Source organism: Haemaphysalis longicornis, unplaced genomic scaffold, assembly GCF_048455015.1.
Source record: "Haemaphysalis longicornis isolate Haplotype H1 unplaced genomic scaffold, Haemaphysalis longicornis Haplotype H1 scaffold_1, whole genome shotgun sequence".
NCBI classification, from domain to species: domain Eukaryota; kingdom Metazoa; phylum Arthropoda; class Arachnida; order Ixodida; family Ixodidae; genus Haemaphysalis; species Haemaphysalis longicornis.
The window spans coordinates 264,658,252-264,681,225 of record NW_027526203.1 but is presented as its reverse complement, the minus strand read 5'-3'; the positions used below and the strand labels follow the sequence as shown (position 1 = coordinate 264,681,225).

General features: G+C 50.5%; 1 protein-coding gene across 1 annotated transcript in view; it reads left to right on the top strand.

The window, feature by feature from the left end:
- Positions 1-15,475: 15,475 nt before the first annotated feature.
- LOC144145325 (UPAR/Ly6 domain-containing protein crok-like) overlaps positions 15,476-22,974 on the top strand; it is a 115,082-nt gene continuing 107,583 nt past the window's right edge. Inside the window, exon 1 of the mRNA XM_077676897.1 lies at positions 15,476-16,046. Within this exon, the coding sequence (XP_077533023.1) occupies positions 15,974-16,046 (73 nt within the window). The 5' untranslated portion in view covers positions 15,476-15,973. The remainder of the gene's footprint in view (positions 16,047-22,974) is intronic.

The following is a 22,974-nucleotide window of genomic DNA, read 5'->3' as shown; positions in this document are numbered from 1 at the left end:
CGCCCCGCCGGTAGCGTAGTGGTTATCGCACCAGACCGGTATTCTGGAGGTCGTGGGTTCGGATCCCACCTGGCATGCATTTTTTCTCCACTTTCTTTCTTTCTTTCCAAATTCTTGATCTGTTTCAATGACCTACCACAACCTCCCCTTTGCTTTCCGAGGTTTTCTTGACTGCCAACCCTTATTTCTGTGTTATTTCTACGAGCCCCTCATAACCTATTCTGATTCGCTATATATATATATATATATATATATATATATATATATATATATATATATATATATATATATATATATATATATAGAGAGAGAGAGAGAGAGAGAGAGAGAGAGAGAGATACGGGACGAGGGACTCGGTAAAGATACATATCAAGGTTGCAGTCGTCATTGCCAGTGCTATTCGGCTTTTTTCGAAATATTTAATAGGGCCGAATGACGTGTGCTTGTCACGTTTCTTTGATTTATTGATAAATAAGCGAAAATATAAGTCGAGAAAAAATCCGCCGTTTTTTCCGGGAGCGGGACTCGAACCCACATCTCCGCATAACCGGTGCGGTGCGTTCGCCATTACGCTATCCCCACAGCGGCTTCTCTCTCGACTTTAAAGCGGGGGTTTATATTATCCCGTATCTCTCTGTTCTGCTACATGCATTACGAGGCACTGGCTCCAGCAGTTCGGATATGCCAATTGCTAACCCCGACCTCCTACCACGTTCTACGTGGCGGCCGCTAGGAAAGAAGACGTTCTACGTCTCCCGCGGTAGTCGAGGGGCGGCGCTAGTTGACCGGCCTCAGAGCTCTTGTAAATATAAACCCCCGTATCTCTCTGTTCTGCTACATGCATTACGAGGCACTGGCTCCAGCAGTTCGGATATGCCAATTGCTAACCCCGACCTCCGACCACGTTCTACGTGGCGGCCGCTAGGAAAGAAGACGTTCTACGTCTCCCGCGGTAGTCGAGGGGCGGCGCTAGTTGACCGGCCTCAGAGCTCTTGTAAATATAAACTCCCGTATCTCTCTGTTCTGCTACATGCATTACGAGGCACTGGCTCCAGCAGTTCGGATATGCCAATTGCTAACCCCGACCTCCGACCACGTTCTACGTGGCGGCCGCTAGGAAAGAAGACGTTCTACGTCTCCCGCGGTAGTCGAGGGGCGGCGCTAGTTGACCGGCCTCAGAGCTCTTGTAAATATAAACCCCCGCTTTAAAGTCGAGAGAGAAGCCGCTGTGGGGATAGCGTAATGGCGAACGCACCGCACCGGTTATGCGGAGATGTGGGTTCGAGTCCCGCTCCCGGAAAAAACGGCGGATTTTTTCTCGACTTATATTTTCGCTTATTTATCAATGAATCAAAGAAACGTGACAAGCACACGTCATTCGGCCCTATTAAATATTTCGAAAAAAGCCGAATAGCACTGGCAATGACGACTGCAACCTTTATATATATATATATATATATATATATATATATATATATATATATATATATATATATATATATATATATATATATATATATAGAGAGAGAGAGAGAGAGAGAGAGAAAAGAGAGAGAGAGAAAGAGAGATTTTATTTAGGGTAAAAAAGGGTGTAGGAGATGCGGGAGGAGGGGGGGGGGGGCAGTCGAGGGCCGATACTAGCGCAGTAGCCCAGGGCCCCATTTTCCTTAATCAGGCTCTGCTACAGCCCCAGCCCCAGCCCCTAAGGAAGCCATAGATGCATTTGCGTATCTGCACGCCCCTTGGCCTGGGACCGCTAAAAATGCCGTGTATCCAACAAAACAGAACGAGTGTTTATTTTTAAAGCAAAGCTTTACTACTTTCGTCCAGCAGTTTCGCCGCGGATGCGGAAGTTTACGTTTCGACCGCAGACCCCCCCCCCTTTGCGACACACCCCTTGAAGCGCATCGCGTGATTCGCCGGGCCTCCTTCCGGCGCTGCGAACAAGGCCCCGTTTACAGTCGTTCTGCTCAGCTAGTGGCGGCGGCCGGCGCGGTTGCGGGCGCTCAGCTGATCAACACCGATCAACACCGCCACCTCCCACGCATGCGCCGCTGGGTCGTCTCGGGCTACGTACACTCGCTTCGCGCCCGGCGAAGAGGAACACCGCGTTCGCCGCGAATGAAAGCGAGGCGGGCCTCCTTCTGTGAGCGTTGCACAGGTCCGAACGCCGTTGAGCCGTGGTCGGCTCAACGGCGTTCGGATCGGCTCAACACAAGCGAAACCAAGACTAAGCCAATCTTTTGCCTTGCATATCCAAGGTTGGCTGAGCTAAGCCGCAGCCACTTTTTCGTAGCTCCCCACAGAGACTTTCTGGGGTCAATATAAGTGTGCACGCACCAGGAAACACATGGAGCACCCCATGTATATGCATGCTTCCATAGTATAGTCATGCCGGAAAAATACAAAGATAGCCTTAAAACGAAAACACAAGGAACGTAAAGCGGCACAACAATAAATAGATGGACACACACTAGCCACAATTCGGAGACTCGCATATACAGCGTTATTGAAATGACTCCCAAATATCTCAGACATATGGTGCTGTACAATTTGCAGTTTGCGTTTCTGCCACAGTATACGTCCAAGGAAACGAGCTAAAGTGGAGCTTGTTGCGTAAAATAGTTATGCTGACACAGATTAGATGCACGAGCACATGCAACTATACGTAGGCTGGCATGTAGTTACAAGAGAAATCACGTAGATCTCTATCAGCTTTGAAACGATGTCCACTATTCCAAACGGCTCCCTTTTTATTGGCACTACGAATGCAAAGGGAACCATTCGTGTAAAATCATCGCTACCATTCTGCGCTCTACCATGTCCAATCCCGTGGCTGTGTCAAGTAACGGAAGGGTGAACAACAAGTTAAGTAAACGTATAGAGGCTTTCGTGAAAGATTCCTCACGCGCATCTACGTACAAAAATGTTCGCATGTTAAGTACGCGTTTGTCAACATATGAACGCATTTGAAAAAAAAAAAAGAGGATCAAGCGACATTTTTTAAACCCATCCAACGAACACTCATTGTAGTTCCAGCAGTTTCAGGTAACGTTTTGCTGCGCAGTTGTTATTTTCAAAAACCTGCCTCTACAAACCTGAATCTTCGGCTCTTGAAGCTGTATATCCTGGGTGACGCAATGTATACACACGAACATTTCGCCGTAATTCCACACACACAACTGACATCAAATCCTGGAACCGACAAGGCACAGTGGCGTTCACACGGGAGATATTCGTTTCTACAAGCACCGTGAACTCGCGTCGCCCGCCGGTCTCCTCCCCACTAAGCTGTCCGCCAACTGTTGGGTTATGCCAGTTATGTCCTGACCGGGATTTAAAGCCGAATAAATGAAATCCACTAAAGAGTTGCCGGCGCCGCGTTGGGAAGATGTTCCATCAAATCACGCTTTTCGGGGGCCCACGGCCCCACAGAACAGTTTCTCCACTGGTGGACCATTCACGCCTTTTCTCTCACACACATTATGGCTTCCAGGAGGCGATGCACACATTTACGCACTAGAGCCACTAGATCAAGCGTAGTTTATTTAGTGGCTCTATTACGCACACTCACACTCCTCCACTCCTCTATTTCTCCTCGTAAGCGGGCTTGCAGGTTTTCTTTTTATTTTTATCTTTCATTTGGGCGATGTCGCTGGTGTTCAGTTGAAGCCGTTGCGAAATGACAGTGTCTACGCTGCGCGGATACAGTCCCGCGCTTGTATACAACTGGTTTCGTTGTGATGAATCGCTTTCCTGTCACCCTTGCGAAACATTTTCTGTTTATTAAAGTACTGTTTGGTGGTTCATATCGCACTTCAACAGAATACTGGCCATTCGTTCCTTCTCTTGCTGATAATCGTACTGCACTGAATGCCATGCTACGGGACGTCGTCTGCTCGCGGAATTCACAAGTTATGCCTTCGTTGTCCGCAAGATGGCGCTGAACACAGCACATCAGCTCCATTTACCTCCAGACCCAAGCAGGCCCGGAGGTAAATCAGAGGGCGGTAGGCAGACTGGCCCTATAGGCCCACAGCAAAACTACGAACGAAGCTGTACAGGGGGTCATAGGCTGGTCGTCCTTTGAGGAAAGGGAGGCGGAAAGTAAGATAAAGTTTGAGGAGTGATTTCGTGACATGGAGGGACGAAAAACGGGCCGCGTGAGTGTTTAAGTACCTGTGTATGAGACGCATGGACACACGATGGAGACGGATGGACCAGACAGCTGACCAAGCGGTACGGAAAGTCGGTAGGGGAAATTGGGGTATATACGCGACAGTTAAAAAGCAGGTAAATGAAGCAGAGACGACGAAGTGGGCACAGAGAATGGAAGCGAAAAAAAACCTGGAGACTGAGAAACTAGAAATCAGGAAGGAAGGTTTCCATGGTAATACGAGAGGCAGTGCATTGTTTTTTGAAGCACGGGCGGGGTGCCTGAGAACCCGGGCATACATGGGTATCTACAAGCAGCAGGATGAAGAATGTGTATGCTGCGGCAGAGATCGAGAAACCATAGACCATATAGTCAGGGACTGCACAGAGATGCGACCGCCGCGAAGCGAGGGGGAAGCGACGTTGGCGGAGGCTTTGGGGTGAGGCAGAGGGGAGTAATCATACTGATGAGAATTTAGAACAGTGGGGGGAAGAAAAAAGGGGGAGGGAGCAATGGGAGGAGGGAGAGCTGGGGGGAGGCAAATTTATGAAGTCAGCTAAGAGTAGGGCAAGTAAGTGGAATAAAACAGGCAAGTCGGTTGCTGACAACCGACGCCCCGATGCAAAGGGAGAGCCCATTAATCATCATCCTCATCAGTAGCGCCACCATACCAGCGCACGATGCCCCCATACAGGCTAGTCTTGCTCTAGGTTTTGCTGCAGCGTGACTAACGCCGTCAGTATACAACTTAGTTACCTTAGAAATACATCTGCTCTTCTTGCCTCTCATAGAGCCAGTGGGCTTGTCGCAAAAATAAAATATTTTAGCGATAATTTTAGAATGATGCATTTTAATGTGAGGATATACAAGTCAGCATGTGGATTTGCAAAAAAACAACAACTTTTTAATCGTGTTTCGGAGTGGGAAAAGTGCAGTATTTATTAATTCATAGAATTTTGTTACTATCACTGAATGTTAGTATCAAACAAGGAGCAGTTACTAAGTGCACGGTCTAGACTAATAACGATAGCTACAGGACCTACGTACCATTATGGGAGTAGTAAAGTTCGTAAGGAGTTAGTAAATACAGCCCGTTACTACCTTTTTACTAGCATTTTTGTTAAGAGTGTTGCGCATATATTGGGTCAGGCGATGGCATAGCGGGAATGGGGGATGGTTCATACAAACGATTTCGGCCTCAACGGTGATACGACCAGAAAGAGGGATCTGACAAGGATTTAAGGCTTAGCAATGCTAGTAGTTCAGTCTCACAGGAGAGGGAGAGAGGAAGAGAGAGAGAGAGAGAGAGAGAGAGAGAGAGAGAGAGAGAGGAGGAGGAGGAGGAGGAGGAGGAGGATGAGAGAGAGGAGAGGAGAGGAGAGGAGGGAGGGAGGGAGGGAGGGAGGGAGAAAATAAACTTTATTTTAGCGAAACGAGCCGCGACGTTATGCGTTTTCAGTGGAGGAGGGGGGCGGGGTTCCACGGTCATCCGAAGGTGGCGGGCTTGGCGGGGCGCACAGAGTGCTTCGATGTGGCAGCCAACCGGGACCACATGGCGGCCTGTAGGTAGGGGCAGTGGCCCAACTTGACCGCGGGTATGGAACATCGGGGGAGGGAATATGCTGGGGCCAAGAAATGTGGGAGACGAGGTGTCCCGCACGAATCGCACGTATGTATGCTCATTACCGGATGGCCGCCGCCGACATCATGCTGCGGATGGCTTGGATACTTGTGTTCGTAATGCTGGAACGAATGGCAGCTGAGGGGCAATGTTGGCGCCTGTCTGAAGTAGGTAGAGTGTCTGCGTGACATGAAGGGGAGGGAAGTAGCGTTCCTGCTGCCCTCGGTTAGCCGAGACACTTGCGGCGCTGCTTGCGGTGCATAGCTCAATCCTCTCTTGGGTTGTATTCTTCAGGCCACGGCTGAGGGTTGCCCGGCAAATGAATGTCACGGGCCCGAGCGTGAGCAAGCTCGTTCATTACCCTCTGCGTCTTGGTGGCCAGTGTTCCCTTCGAGGAAAACGTGTAGGTGGGGATAAGGTTTCACGTACGTTATAAGGCTCGTGTTTGCAGGTGCTGGAATATCATTTGTGGCGACGCTCCGTAGCTCTCCCTGGCTGTCCGTGAGGACTGTAATGTGGTCGGTGCGATGCTGATTGAGTAGAATGGCTTCTGCGGTGGCTTCAATCTCTGCTGCTGTTGGCAAGGGGACGTTGGCGTGGTGCTGTGCGTGAGCTTCGCGAGGCCAGCCGATGCCGTTGTCGCACTACGTGCCGCGAAACGGGTGTCCGTGCAGTAGATGTCATGGGTGGTTTCTGGTGGGTGTTAAGCGCGATATGCTCTGCGCTCTTGATCTATGACCACACTCATGTGTTTTGGTATGGTAGCGCTTTGATTCTTGGTATGCTTTCCCACGACAATGGAGATGGAGGGGATCGGTTGGGGGTGGTTGGAGGGGAACCCGAAAGTGTGAAGAATTTCTCGGCCTTGCATTGACGCTGTCAGACGGTCTTAGTAAACAAAAGGATCCTGGCTCAACGCTTGCCCCTGCAGAGTTTCCTTCTTTTCAATCACTGAGACGAGCCGTCATACAGAGAGAGATGAAGTCCAGGTTGGTAGGAGGCCAGTGTTATTTTAGAAGAACGAATTATTCGTATAAAAACCATAGCCATCCCACTCTGTGAAGGCCGATGACCAGCGGAGCTGTTTGTGGGTTATTGGTTGGCCATTAACTTTGGCCAGGCCGTCGCACCGGGGAGTGAGTGAAAATACTTTATTTGATCACTTGGCGGACGACTATCCTAGCCCCACGAGGGAAAGCGTTCAGCGGGATCGTAGCCACATTCCGACGTCTTGCGCTTCCGGCCTTGTGGTAGACGGGGTACCGATGGGCATCGCAGTTACGCTTGGCGTCCTAAGCCCGATCGTAGTCAGTGGTCTCCTCTTGCTGCGTTCGCGCCCGTTGCCGCTGTTACATTGGCGAATGTGTCCCAGAACCTACCTCCGTCGCCTCCGGCATGTAGTCGTAACGAGGTGAACGAGCGGCGATCAGGACAGCCGCCTCTGTTTCGAACGACGAAGAGCCGACAGCAAAACTTAACGGTGTAATGCATGGCGAGAAGAGAGCAGCGATGATATAGGAGGCCGCCTGCTGGCGTGCTTACAACATGACTAGGGCAGAGTAACGCCTTGCTCCAATGTCGACGACGTACTGCTGGGCCGGCTGGGCGCTCGTAGGAAGCGCCTATTTATAACCAAAAGTCTCAAGGGCCAAAAAGGCTTTCAGCGCAGTGCACACGGCAAGAAAAGTACAAATAACGCAACACATCCTCCCCAGATGCAGTTTTTGAATCTCCCTAGAATCAGCGGCGATGTCCCCAGAAGCGGGAACATTCTTCGCCGAAGAGAAGTTGGGGTGGGGGGAGATAAGTCACGCGCGCAACGGCCGCCGCTGGCATGCGTCCCCGACCTCCAGCGCACCGCCACACACGAAACTTTACCGCAGTGCACAAAACTTGTATCACGCGCGCACAGGGTAACGGCGAAGCACTTCGCGCAGAGTCTTAACGCCGCCTTTTTTTTTTTTTCTTGATGGGAAAGCCAGCTTACAAACACCAAAACTACATCGATCTCATTGAAGTCGGCTTCACTTCTGAACACAAGTGGATTGCTGGGAAGATATATTTAAAGGGTCAATATACGCAACTTATACCAGTTTATGACGCGCCAGAGGCGAACAAGTGGCCGAAACGAGAGGGTGTGCCGCATTGAAGAGGAAAATTGGAGCAGATTTTCTTTGTCTGCGCAGGCAAAAAAAGAAAGAACCTGGGAATTAACCTATAAGAGCTCTGCTGTTAAAGTATTCATTTTTAGGCATTTTTTAGGTAACAGAAGCATGGGTCGGCAAAACAGAAAACAATCCCTCGAAGTCGATAACTGTTTTTCCTTCACGGTATGCTCACTCACTCGCTCACACGCTGGACTCAAAACACTCGTATATGTATACATATACATATACATATACATATACATATACATATACATATACATATACATATACATATACATATACATATACATATACATATACATATACATATGCATATACATATACATATACATGAGAACGTGATGCGTGAGTGCGAGCTATTCTGAGTATACTCGGAATCGCTCGCACTCACGCATCACGTTCTCATTGCATCACATACTCACCTGTATTCATACTAGATCTGTACACATCCACACTCAACTCATCTGTACTCACTTGCTTTCGTACTCATACTACACGCCCTCATACACACCTGTACGCACCTGTATACCCACACATATTGAACCCGTCTGTGCTCACGTTTGCTCACAACAAAAGCGTCTATACTAATCTGTACCTGTATTCACTAACTAATCTAGGTCTAATCTAGGCCTAAAGCCTCGGCTAAATAATAAATGTGTAACCGCAAGAGTTGGTGTAACGACTCTTAGGATGGGGTCACTAAGAAAAGTTTGGACGATTCCAGATAATTTTTATGTACCCGCCCGTGCTGCTTTGCACAAGGACGCTAGTTTGATCCCGGCCACGGTGGCTGGTTTTTGGACGGAGGTGAAAAGCGAAAACGCCCGTGTGTCGAGATTTCCGCGCACGTTCAAGATTTCCAGGTGGTCAAAATTAATCCGGAGCCATCCACTACGGAACGCCTTATAGCCAAGTCGACAGCCAAGTCGGCGCAACTTCGGCGCGTTCAACCCCAAAAGTTTGATATTGGGGAATTTTTATGCTGTTTATTAACGTGGATCGCCAGAGTAAACGTGTCTGTGGAGTAGTATTTGTAAGCATCATGAGCTCAATAACCTTAAAATGTGCTTGTTCGCATCCTCCACAGAAGAAAAGTTTCTGAAAGACAACAATGGGAGACCAGCCGAAACACGATCCAGCACAATCAATGCCGGCTAAAAGCGCGGGTAAATAACGCCGCCGTCATGGAGTTGCGAGCGTCAGCGACGAGCGCTTAGCAGAGACGTTGCCGGAGCCCCACAAAAAGGAAAGTTTATATTTTTCCCGTGGAGCGAAAAAAAGAATATCTTTTAAGAAAGCAACCATCATTAGTAAACGGCTTCCTACACGACAAAATTTACCTCAAGATATCCATCTCCAAAAGTGCCGTTTCCGGGAGCCGTCACTGACGAGACCTTATTCGTGTCGCTTATGTTCGTTCAATGGGAATAGCGAACTTGTAAACAATGGTTGCATACCACAAGCATCACGCACGCCAGCACACAAACTACAGGCCATATACAGCGGCACCACACAACTTCTAGCAAGTACACCCGGGGTATTCACGCAGCTATACGAGGGCAATGGAACAATCCTATACACTGAGCTCCGGAGGTTGACGAAAAGCACAGCGTCTGGACACGGCGATGGTGCCAGAAATGAACAATTCCCTCGATTGCCGAGAAATCACTGGCCAAATCGGAGGTGACCGATTCTCGTTCTTCGGGATAAGCGAACATTGTGAAATACAACGAAGCAAGATAGCGATATTGCGAAATTTTCGACAAATGACTCCCGTATCTTGCCCCATTAAAACAACAGATTCAACGTAACCTCCTGTTTAACCAGCCCATATAGAAGCGCCGGAACGGAACAGGTCGCCGCTGCCTGCCTTCAGTTCAATTCAATTCAATTCGAATAAATTCAATTTATTTACAGAAACAATGGACGGTTTCCGAGCTAAAAACTTCTGCAGTAGCTTGACATAGGCCAGGGAACCGTTACAAAGCGCAACGAACAGCGCATGAAAGCAACACGTAGCCTTGAAAAGATACAAAGTTGCTGGAGAGCACAACATTTAAAACAGTTGCAAAAGCTGAAGCACACATATCGCAAAATTACAGTAGCGTGCATTTCAAAGGTAGATTAAAAATAGTACAACAGAATACCTCATAATACATTAAACGATACAACGAAAAGGGGGAAAAATGCAACCACAACAAAACTTGCACTTACAAAAGCACAGAGTGAAGTCAATTGTTTCTGGGAAAAACTGGTGGTTTGCTTGTATTTGTTATGTGTTACCGGGAGATTGTGTGTTAAATATTGCAATTTATAATCTGTACAAAAGTGCGGTACCGTCCATACGTCAGTATTTCGGGTGCGCGCATCTGTTCGTTTATGCTCTAAACATGCAAGAGATTTTACAAAATTTGCCGCAGCAACGGAAGAGAAATAAACCGTGCACGGCAACCGGGATCCAATATGGTCAACACGAAGAATGTTTTAATACGTGTTAAAAAGGCATTTTTTAGTGATGTACATGCGCTTGAGATTCCCAATGCACCGTACCATTCGTTTTTGACTTACTAGAAGCTTATTCGTGTTCATTTTAGTTGTGGTCACCCACACAAGGTGACACTAATTTAGTTGGGACAAGAATAAAGCGCAATACACTTGAAGTTTAGCTGATACTGGGAGCATGGAACGGCAGCGCGAAAAGACAGCTGTAACTGCACATAGGTATTCAGCGTGAGCATCCCAGCTCAAGTTAAAAGAAAAGTACACCTCTAAAATCTTGTGCTCGTCTCCTCCCCCCATTTTCTCCTTCGCCTGCGCTCTTCGCAATTTTGTAGCGTGAGCTACACTGGCCGAGTTTGAGCAGTTTCGCGTGGCTCCTGGAGAGACATGCTGGGCATGAGCGAGGAGAAGTGACGTCACACGGCCGGCACACAGAACGTTGCTCGCTGCCCAGCGTCTCTCACACACTCCACGCGCCCAGCGTCTTCGCCGACCTCCGTTCCGCCCGTGGCGGCCCGGTCCACTTGATGATCATGCGAGGGGTGGCCGGGTGTGGAACCGATGGCTCGTGCGTCGCAGCAACTCCGGCGTGCGCCTGTGGAACCAGCTTAGCTCTGGGGCAATCGGTTACGCTGCGCCGGAGCCGCTTGATAAATATATATGTGTCACATAACGCGTATACCATGTGTGTGTCATTGAAGCAGCAGTAAGCATGATAATCAAGCTAATCCTAGACAACCAGGAATGCTAAGAATAACCAGCTGAACCTTACCGTACGCTACGTATATCCTGGCATAGCCGAGCTAAGCCACTGCTATTTTTTTAAAGCTCTAATTATTTCATATATTATCCTGCTGCGCGTTTTATTACCAGCAAGTATACGGAAGCTAGAATGAAATGCGTCTGGCTCAGTTTCGGTTGGAATACAGGAGGCGATGATTTTAATGTAAGGCAACATTAATCATTTAAGAGGCTTATCCAGCCGGTGCTGCTTTCTCGCCTGAGATAGCCTATCGCGACAGGTGACACGCTTTAGCACCAATGTACGGATGACCCGTTGGCGCCAAGTCCCACGGCACTGAGTCTTCCCCCCTTTCGGCATGTTCTTAAAACGGGCCTCCTGGAGAGGCGTCCCGCCCTGTTTCGCTTTCAAGCGGTGGTGCCAGTGGTTGCTAGGAATGCTCTGTTTTAAAAAAGTGGAAGAGGAGGAGGAGGCTGCGGACGGTCTCAGCTCGCGACACGCGGTGCTCCACGGCGCCCATTAGCGAAGTCCGGCAGAGTGAGTGATTAAGTGAATAAGCTTTATTCAGACGAGCTTCAGGCGCTGATGGTTGGGCGCCCGGCCAGTGGGGAGGGGGGAGGGGGGGATGGGGGCTCTAGTCCGGGAAGCCCTGGTCTGGGCTTGCTGCCGTGGCCCTCTCCACAAGGCTACGCTGGACGGAGAGGTCGGTGCTGGCCAGCTGGGCCGCCCACTGCTCGTACGTTGGGTGAGGATTGGGGGCAAGGGATGGGGTTTTCTGACACTCCCATACCGTGAGGTACAATGAGCCAGGTTGGGGACAGAAATTACAGGTAGCGCAGTAGAGGGTGGGGTACATGGCATGGAGGAGAGTGGCGTGAGGATAAGAATTTGTTTGAAGTCGGCAAAAGGTAGTCCCCTCGGCTCTGGATAAATGGGTATGTGGTAGCGGGAACTGCCAAAAAAAAAGAAAATAGCATAATGTTGCTGGTGTTAGACCTTTATTCGCAAACAGGGAGAATTGAATTAATAGCCTCCTCAGCGCCTCGTGTCGCTGTATTGTTCATTTTTACTTTCACGCGTGCGCTTACGGGTGTTACATTTAGGAAGGCGTCCCAGAACCGGGCTCCGTCGCCTCGGTCATGTGTGGTAGCGTGGTGGTCGAGCGGCCAGTATAAGTTGCTGCCCTGGTGATGACGGCAAGAAGCCGAAGGCAAACGTTAGCTGGCTTACTGCATGGCGAAGGGTGAACTGCGATGATACAGAAACAATACCTTTCCGGGCGAGGCCTGCAGTAGCGGCGCTCGTTGAGTCTGATAGAGGGAAAAGAGGAGGACTCGGCTGCAGCGTCCGCATCGCCGGGGCATGTCTCAACACGAAGAAGTTTGTTTCGTGTTTTGAAACTGGCGCGGCTCGAGTCATCGCTGGTGGGGCCTGTGTCAACACGTTTTTTCGAGGAAGGCAGGCTTTCCGCAAGGCAAAGGTGCACTACCCGAAGCTTGCAGCACGCGCAAACAGAGTAAGTGAACTCGCGCTGAATCGTAACACGGGGCAGCGAGGTTGTACCGCGGGTAGAAAAAAAAAAAAATCCCGGGCCATCTCCACTAACGTGAAACCTAGGGAAGGGCGGAGCATGCAGTGTATAAGCGTATTGTTGGCGCCTTGGCATTTTCCCCAACAGAAATAAAACCGTTAGGGGGTAGAGCTATACAGCTTGCTGTAAAGAGTTCTTGTCTTTGAAGCACGAAGCTCTCTAGCACGAGGCGTAAACGTGTGTCCCGGTGTATTTTAGTACGCGTTACGTTCTAGCGCGAGGCGTAAACGAGTTTCTTCGGTGTTTTAGCTGAATGAAACTTGGAAGAACTACAGTTTTATTAAATGGGACAAACATAAGGCCGCCCGTTTCCGTCCCGAGTCGTAGGCATCTTACTGTCTGTGTAACCCACCAACCCGAACCGCTCGAGGACAGCAGTCAGGTCGCGTCAGGCCGTGAGACGACCACGTCGAAATCTCCCACCAACAGAACGGGTATGCCAACGTTCAGAGCGTGCACCCCCCTCCCCCTCCATTTTAATGCACGCATAAAAAAGCAACCGGTGATGTGCGCGTGACCGAAACGTCGCTCCGGGAGCCCTTCAAGCTGGACGGGAACGACACCGGTCAAAACTTTACTCCAGGAGCCCTCGAAGAAGCAAACACAAAAGAATATGTAGCTATGGGGGGTTTTGCTATGGTTGGATTCTTGCTATAGTGAATTTATATATTGTAGTTATTCACTCACGTCGGCGTTCCAAGCGTGCAAGATGTTCTTCACCCGGGAGGGGTTCAGAGCTACTCGACGAGGTGGAATTTGAGGCGGCAACTGGGGTGGCTGCATGTTCTGCGGCAGCGGCTTTACGTTGTTTTCGCACCCATTCGCGCTTCTGTGCGAACCGATGCTTCTTCAATTCCCGCTCTTCTTCATCCGAGCGAACGACACGCGTCCGTCCCATAGCGAGTTAAAATTGCAACTGCTGGTAACGGCGCTAGCACCGTTATAAGCCTATTGCGAAATTTGTAAAAGCGGCATGGGTGGTGGCGAGGGGTATAAAACTTGTGAAAGAGACGCCGGCGGTGGCGAGGAGGAGGTAAAGGACGGTTCCGAGTAAAACGGCTTCATCGGAATAAAAACGGGGGGGGGGGGGGATTAGACGTATGCAGCTTCGCTGTAAACAATCCGCCGAGGATACCTAAGCCCATCATATGCGCAGTGAATGCGAATGCATTAAAGGGACCCTGCAACACTTTCGATAAATGCTTTCACTCTTTCCTTTGCATCTGGAAGCACTGCGAAAGCTACAGTTATCACCAGCACGGAGCGCCACTGCGTGATTTGCTCGTCGCACCAAATACGCCTTCCGTTTCTGCTTTGTTTTTGTGGCTTTATTTCTAAAGTTGCTATCGAAAAGCGTTCATTGCTGCAAATGAAGGAAAATCGGCCAACAGCCGCTATATGGCCTCAGTGACGTAATTCGGGCCATCGAAGAACGTCAAAACCGGGAAGGAGAGAAAAATCTTTTTAGCAAGTTTCCAAGTTTCCAAGATTTCAAAAAAAGTTGAAAAAAGTGTTGCAGGGTCCCTTTCTGAACGCTCCCGGGATGACGTGGCGCCGAACGGATATGCCGGTGCTTCCTGCGCCGCAGTGGCGGCCGGAGCGCCGGCAGTGAGTGCAAAAGTGCGCCATGCAGAGCGCCCTAGCATGCTGGTGGCTGCTATAGGTCGCCGGGTGAGGCCATCGCATACCTGCGGCGTCAGCAATTCTGCTGCCCCATAGCGATGGTGACGCCGTTGCGCGTTAAGGTTAGGTCTAACATCAGGCCGGCACGTACCCGCGATGCCACCTCCCGGTGCGCCGCCAGCCGAACTGTGGCGGCGCATTGGTGCTCAGTTCCTCACCCGACGGCCAGATATAAGGTGGCCAGGCAGGCGGCGGGAGAGCAGAGAGCTAGTGGGAAAATGTACATTGTTTCCCCTCTAATGACCAGTGTGAAAGAGTAACAAAAAGAACATGAAAACCACCTGACTGACTTGACACATAACAATACTTGAGAGAAGGTTGGGCTGCGTTCTTGGACACTGATTTAGCTTTTAGAGGTAGATCGTCTCTACCCAATCAATCACTTGGATTCTGCCACTGTGTCAGACAGTTCTCGAGAGAGCTTTATTGAAATGATTTCCCATCACAAAGCGTCCCAAAATCCCACTTTGGGGCAGAGCGCGTGGGGAAGGGGGGGGGGGGACAAAACAAGGCCTGGCTTCGTCCCATCCCCCACCATCTCTTTCTCTGGATTGGAGATGCACGTTTACTGCTTGCAATAAAATTTGCTACCATTGAAATAAAAAAAAAAATTCGCGCTCCCCTCAAATAGCTCTTTTTTTTTCCGAAGTTCACGAAAATGGAGGGGGGGGGGGCGAAAACGATTTTGTTTACATATTGAAATGTTCGTTGTAACAGGATTCGTTACAGAGGGATTCAACTATAGTTCAGTAGGGCGAAACCACGTTCCGACCTCCGGCACTGGGTCCCCACAGCAGCGCTGGCATCTGCAGCGATGTGAATCGATTTCCGCGTTCGGCTTTCCTGCCAAGCGAGCGTACGACGTGTCGAACCGACGGCCGCGCAAAAACGCAACGAGTGGGGCTGCTCGCGCGCGCGGCTGACGGCGTTGTCGGCCTCCCGCTATCTCCGGCTGCCGCCACCCGGCGTTGCCGGTTGATCAATCGATCAACATCCGGGCTCGCGCAGGAAGGCCCGCCCCAGTACGCGCGTGCGCACGGTAGAGGCGTCGTCGTCGCCGCCGCTGCTCGGACCCCGTATCGACCCCAGCGCGCGAGCGCCCTGGGTCCCGTTAGTTTAGGCGGGCACGAAGGACGAGCTCCCTCCTTCGCGCTTCCCGGAGAAAGCCACCGCGGCCGCCGCCGTGCCATGACCCATCTCGCCCAGCGCTCTTCCGGTTAAAACGCGCCAGGAGAGCTCGCATCGCGGTGCCCGCTAACCCACTGCTCGTTGGCGTGCTTGGCCACTGCCTCCGGCTGCCGCTGCCGAGCTGGTATCGCGCTCGCCGGTCTCGCCACTTCCGAGCTGTGCAAAGCGGCCGGGTGCTCTCTCCCTGTACATAGACATTCTGGAGCCAGTGGACCATATAAGACTTCGGTACGCGCTTCAAGCGCTTCGCTGAAGATCAGTGCACGGGACTCTCTGTCGTCTGCTGGGAAACTTTTGCGTGACTTTGCTGTGCCCCCCCGCAACGATGGCCGCCGCCAGCAGTACGCAAGTGTCCCTCGTAGGAGTTGTTCTCTTCACGCTGATGTTTGTGCACAAAGGTAAGCACGTTTGGGTTTCCCGCGACGTGTAAGCGTGTTTCGTGTTCTTCGCCCGCGCCTCCTTCTTCACACTATCGGCAAAGCGCTCGATAACTGCACTGCGCGGAGCTGTGGGGCAACTTTTTGGAAAGGTCACCGTCTATGTGCCGGTCACTGCGATATAGGTCAAAAGTCGAGGAAAAAAAAAAAATTCTCGGGGACCAACACGTACGGCCACGGTGGAGCGCTTAACTCGAGTTACCGGCGTCCCTTGTCGCCAAAGGAAAAACGAAACGCCTTCTCATAGAATAACGCATAACTTTGCAGCCCGTCTTCAGAAAACTGCGAACACCAGCAAAACCACGCGCGCTTTCGTGCCGAGGGCGCGCTCTGACACAGTGTTGCTCGAATGTCCTGCCTTTCTGACTTTGATATGCCGCTCTAGCCGGTCGTAAGCGAGGCTCTGCAAAGCGGTTGCCAGTACAAGGTTGAATGCCATCTCATGCGGTTGCCTGTATCCAAGAGAGATAATATACATTTTCTATACGCGCGCAAGCCCATGTCAGTCCCGGCGTCCGGTTGATTGGATCGTTCATTAGGCCTAGACGTGACCTTTAGGCCGGCTCCAGCAGCGGTCTCCATACGACGTGGTCAGATTCGCCCGGTACCTTTAAACTCGTATTTTGCGCCTCCGCCGATCTTTTAGTATCGTTTCCGCGCACCAAAATTTGAAGGCGTTTACGACTTCCACTTAAGATCTGCCGGTTGTGCGGTCGTAAATAGACGACGTGCTACCGCAGGGCACGTCGGTAAACAGACGGAGCACTAAATAGATTCCAGTGATGCCCTATCTCCAGATCTATGGCACTCAAAGCGGAAAGGATGGTGCGATACCCTGCATCTGAGGAAGCGTTGAGGCGTTAAAACGTGCCCGACCCCTTGGTGATGCGCGGGAGCTGCACGCCTGCAGACACATGCATGCGTCGCACTTGACCTTCCCCAAGTAGCGAAGTATATTTCTCCATCAAATATGCCGACGATTTCAGCCAAGTTCACCACACCAGGAGCCTCGATCGTCGGCGATACGACATCGGTATGCGTACAGTGTTCTCCATTCTTTTTGAAGCTGGTTACACCCGACAGGCGACAAGAGTGCCATGGTAGCTTGTTGTCTATCTTGGTGATTCGGACGCGTAGAGAAAACGACGAAATCATGAAAGCAGACCGTTCACACCTTGGAAGCTTCCTTGGACTGAGGCATCCAACGAAGCATTAAAGGTTGGACGCTGGCATCAGTTGCCACGTTGAGCAAACATATATCTGCAAAGGAAAAATGCGTACGCGGAATGTGGAGTAAAACTGTTGTAGTTACTTCGTACTATTAAAGTGTACTTCCGCGTGGGACCATTGACTGTTACTTGCGAACAGCTCACCACGGTGGGTGAAAGGTAAGCTGGAGATAATTGACATTAATGGTTCGCATAATTCATATGCTATATTCCGATTCGCTGTTGGGAAAACAGGCGTCAGAAGCATTGCGCTTCTGATAACACTTATTAGGATAATTAGCAGGCTGGAAACTGCCGATGACGTAGTTTCTCTTCTTCTTCTTTTTTTTTTTTTTTTTGCCTTACAGGCGGACTCGTCACATCAGCCGGTTGAAAAGTGACGCGACTGCAGTTTCTTTCCCCTGTCTCACTTACTGGTGAATTCGTCACTGCAACCCAAACAAAATGAATCTAGGAATCTCGATCACGTAATCAATCTAAGAATCAGCCGTGAACTAAAGCGCAGCTCCGCGGCAACCAAAGGAAGCAACCATTCCTTAATAATAGAATTCTGTGCTATAGAGCCGGCAATTCTTCCATACACTGGCACCCCGTAAAGGGCGAGGTTTTCTGAAGTCCTTGCGCAGGGTCACTGTGGTTAGACCAAACAAGAGCTTTGAGAACGCGATGAACGTAGAGCTCGAACTGTGCATTTCGGGAGGAGCTGTGTTACAAAGCACACTTAATTGACAAACAAGCGCGAAAAAAAAAAAAATGTCAGCACTTTCGCTCATATTCCCTCACGTTTGTGGGTACTCAATCCCTGCCCAAGGCTGCTGTGCGTGACAAGTCATTGTTACTGAGGCGGATTGCGGGTGAAAACGCCATCCATCCGAGCTTTAGTTTATCATTCGGTTCACTCAGCGAATGACGGATGGTAGCGATATGCCGCCGCCGTGGCAACAACGCTGCAAGCGTCTGTGTCAGCTCCGTTGCCACAGCAGCAGCAACAACAGTCGGCACCGAACGACTTTTGGTTTAGCAGGCTTCAGAAGGGGCCAATACGCAAAAAAAGTAGATCGCGGGGCTATATAATCGGCGCGGCGACAACTCTCTTCTTTGTTAACGGACAAACTCGTGCCGGCACACACCACTGACACTGCAGGCAATATTCATTAACTATATAGATTGCGCCGGCGAAAAAAAAAACTATTTACTCATGGATCGTGGCAGTGTAGTACACGAACTGAACCCCTGTGCCTGAACATTGGTCGACACGCAAGATTTGAGGCTGAACACACGGAGATAGGGGCCCGCCGGACATTTCGTAGTGCTTCGGAAAAACTCAGGTTCGATTACCATTGTAAGCAACAGTACTGGCATGCACGTATTAAGTTGTTTTTTAAGAGCAGAGCTGCTTAAGCTTTAGTTCCACCATCCATCGTTACCACAAAAAAAAGTACAAAGAAAAAATACCAAGCGCACGTGAGGAGCGCCTGGCGTCGGCCAGCTTGACCTTCGAGAACACTCTGCCCAGCGTTCGTGGCGTGATCCCTTGCGTGCTATCCTCCTCGCCAGTCGACGTGCGTTCGCGCCCGAAGTGGGGACAAGACGCCAAGTTCGCGCTACAGATACCGAGTTCGCGAAGCCGGTTGCCGCAGGTTCTAGTGCGTGCTAACGCGGTCCACTTTGGGAGAGATGTGAAAGGCTGCGGATAAAATGATCCAGGCCTGCCGGTCATGGAAAACTTTCAGCGGCAAGTTGGGAAATCCATGTGAGGTGCAACAGCCGGGTCTCCGATGAAGGGAGAGGGGCCGCCAGCCCTGCTGTTACTCAGGGTTCCCCTACGGAAAGATGGTGTAATTTTTTAGTTCAAGTTTCAAACTCCTTACTTTCCGCTCAAAGCTCCCGCCGTAAGGCCTTGCTTCATACTTACACAGCGACAAGGCTTTGCAGTGTATACGCTGCAACTCTAGACGTCGCTACAGTTACCGTTCGCGTTTTCTTCAATACCCCGCCGCGGTGGCTTACTGGCTAAGGCGTTGTGCTGCTGAGCACGAGGTCGTGGGTTCGATTCCCGGCCGCGGCAGCCGCTTTTCTGATGGAGGCGAAAAGCAAAAACGTCCATGTGTACGAGATTTTGGCGCGCGTTAAAAATCCCAAAATCCCCAGGTGATCCAAATTAATACGGAGCCCTCCACTACGGCGCGCCTCATCGCCTGCATTGCGTCGGCGTGTTAAACCCTACAATCAATCAATTTTCTTCAACACCTGGACGTGCAAGTCGACGGTTGCGGCCCATGCTCGCAGCACCGCATCTTCGCGGCGTCGTGCCGTGAAGCAACAGTGAACCAGGAACAGTGTGCGTAAGTAGTCGGTGCAAGAGTTTCAACAAAGTAGCGTCCCGCAGTCTGTGCCTATGTTCTGCCATTAGCCTAGTGCACGTCGTACTTTAACGGTTCGATTGGAATGACACATAGCTATAGATGCAGAGTATAAGGCGTGAGTGCCGTGTACAAAGTGGCGTCCATATAAAAAGGTTCTCCTGCGCACTCCAAGAGGATCCCTACGCCATACGAGCGAGTTTCTCGCTCGATACACGCAAAAGTAGTGCTACAAACTGCCGTTAGCTTCTACAAAACTGCGTTACTGGAATCTGACGCACGTGTAAGACCTGCATCAGGTTCACGTATTAGTGAACAAAGCATAAGTGGGGTGGAAAATTGCGTATCAGATGCAGCCGCTGTAATTAGGCGCGCTTCCCAATTGTCACTGAAGCACCTCGCATTACAACACCTAGGCAGGAATTTGCTTCCTTCTAAGCAATAATGTTTCACCATACAGAATATTTTGTTTTGCTGTGATGAGACTGTGACGTTCTATCACGCCCCTGAATAATGAGAGAAGTGGAATCGGGAGCGGGCCCATGCGGGACGCAACCACATATCCTAACGTTAAGAGCGCACACGGGACGTGCTACAGACATTCAAAAAGTACCCGTAGTATTTAGCGGCCTCTTTCCTCCTTCAGAAAAGGAAGCGAAAGATAGAGAGAGAGATAGATAGATTTAAAAGGTCGTACATATTTTTCGCAGCTGTACTAACACAACGGAATTGTGCATTATATTAACTTAATGACCAAGGATTAACTGTACTAATACAACGTAAGCTTTAAAGTGATGCAGCGACTTGTGGCAGAACAGGATTTCGAAAAAAGGGATATTCTTCAAATATCAATGAATCGCGTCCCCACCGGCGAACGCAATTAAGAATTTTTCCTGTAACTGGTGGGATAAGCTCTCATGAAATGAAGGATTACAAAAAGAAAAAATTACACCATCTTCCCGTGGGGAACCCTGATGAGGATGCGAAGCATCGTGGCGGTTCCGTGTGGTTCCATTGTGTTGCCGTTATGTTGAGTGATCTAGTTTTTACTAGCGCCAGAGGGAATTCCGCGTCCGGGTCCACACCGGTGGCAAAGGCACGCAAGTGCTGTTGTGTTACGGTGAGTAGGCGGTGGTTCTCGAGGCGCCGAAACTCGTCCATCATGTTCTTGTCGATGTTGTCTCTATGGTAGAATCGGTAGTCTCCGTCAGCTTTGGTGAGGTAAAGGTTGTTGACATTGGTGCACCGGCTGAGAGCAATGTACACGCCCTCCTCTTCGCAGCTTTGTCTTCTCGTTCTTCTTCTTCTTCGGCGGTTCTCCTACGGGAAGATGACGACGGTGGTTGAACGCGAACCTATCTCGTGATGGATTCTTTGGTTGGCCAATCCCTAGGGGCATCCTGCCACAATCAGCATCAGAGGCACTGCGGACGGGGCTGGTTGAGCTGCAAGGCGCGTGGCGCTTCCCGCCACAGCTTTCCCAGGGGAAATTCAGCATCCCCTCTATAGTTTTCAGTTCGTCGTTTCCGTTGACGTTCAGCTTCGCGTGCCTTCGTTGTATCAGTAGCTTCTTGACGTAGTTTGAATGAGTCAAGGACATAAGGCGCGTTCGTAGCACTTGCACCTGTCCCGGATGTGTAGCGTAGTGGGAAGAGCACCGCGTACCTCCCGTTGCGGCCAGAGAGTCGTGGGATCGAAACCGGGCGCCGCTAACTATTTCTTTTTTTTTATATAGGGTAGTATCGCGGAGCTGTGGGTGTAAGGAGGAGAGTTGCGCATGCGCAGTGAGCGTGTGGACGGCGCCGCCATCAACGACGCAGGACCAGGCGAGCCTAAGAAATGCTCCGCATTTAAAACCAGTCTACGTGAAAGGCAGATATCTTGCAGCACTTTCGGCCATTAATTTTACAGAACTCTCTCGACCCTGCAACCATTAAGACCAGAGGAGCGAGTAAAAGTGCGAGCTCGTGACGCCTGCGTATAGCGCAAGCATTCGTTCCTATGGCCTCTGAACGCAGGAGTGTTCACTAGCGAGCGCTTGTAGTATATACACACTAGGACCTCGCTATTCACAGGGGCAATCGACGGGATACGCGCGGCACCACTGTAGCGTGACGGAAACACGGCGGAGTAATGCGCTCCAGAGGCCTCCGTGCTTCCTGATTCTGAAAGCGTTCGACCGGGGGAGGCACGCAGGCAGGCGCGTGTGTACGCGTCGTTCGCTCGCTGCCCGCGCTTGGGGCACGCTGCTTGCTCGCGCGCATAATGCGGCGCGCGGCGAACGCGCTGTTTGTTGTAACCGGTCTCTAAACAAGAGAACTAATTTTGAGCGCCACCCGCGTAGCTGATTACCCGTCAGAGAAGGACAACTGAACTGACTGACGCCGTTAACGTCAGTTCAGTTGTCACAGAGACCGGCAGCTGCGAGAAGATGGCTCCTTTATTTTAATTTTCCCGTCGTTTGAACCAAACAGAGCCATATATAAACAACGCATGAATTGGGACGGCATAGTCGATCGATTTTCAGCACTTGGAATCGTCCCCACGAGAATCGCTTGCAGCGACAGCATTTGCGGTGGTGTGCTTCGCGCTTACGCGTGATGACCAATCGGTCTCACGGACCGCAACTCCAAGGGCGGAATTTTGAGTTGTGCCCGTTTCAGAAACGTAGATTTGACGTCCAGTTCAACTGTGACGTAGTTGCACTTGCGAGGCCTGGGGCCAATGACGTGCACAGAACCCGACGCCCCGCCTTGCATGTGTTGCGTCACGTCCGGGTCGTCTGCTTTCGGCCAATCAGGGCTCCCTCGAAATGGACACTTTGACACGGACATGAAATGAACAAAACCGAGCGCTGCGCCAACAGGTGTGAACGATTTCAGCCATCATCATCATCATCATCATGCTCAGGTCCACTGCAGGACGAAGGCCTCTCTCATTGACCTCCAACCGCTCCTGTCCTGCGCTACTCCAGTCCAGAGTTTACCCCCGAATTTCTTTATTTCATCCCTCCATCAGGTTGATGGCCTTCCCCTTCTTCTAGACCCATCTCTTGGTATCCACTCTGTTACCCTAATTGTCTACCGGTCGACGGTTCGTCTCACTACATGGCCAGACCAAGTCCATTTCTTTTTCTTTATTTGAACTCGCTTGAAGATAATCCAGTACAGAGCCTCCGTCAAGCACGTAGTCACGGTCATCTGCAGCACCGAATGGTACCGTAGCGGTTGAGTGGGTTCTGCTTCAGGACTAGGTCGCGGGTTCCATCCCGGCAGGTTTGGTTTGGAACACAATCGG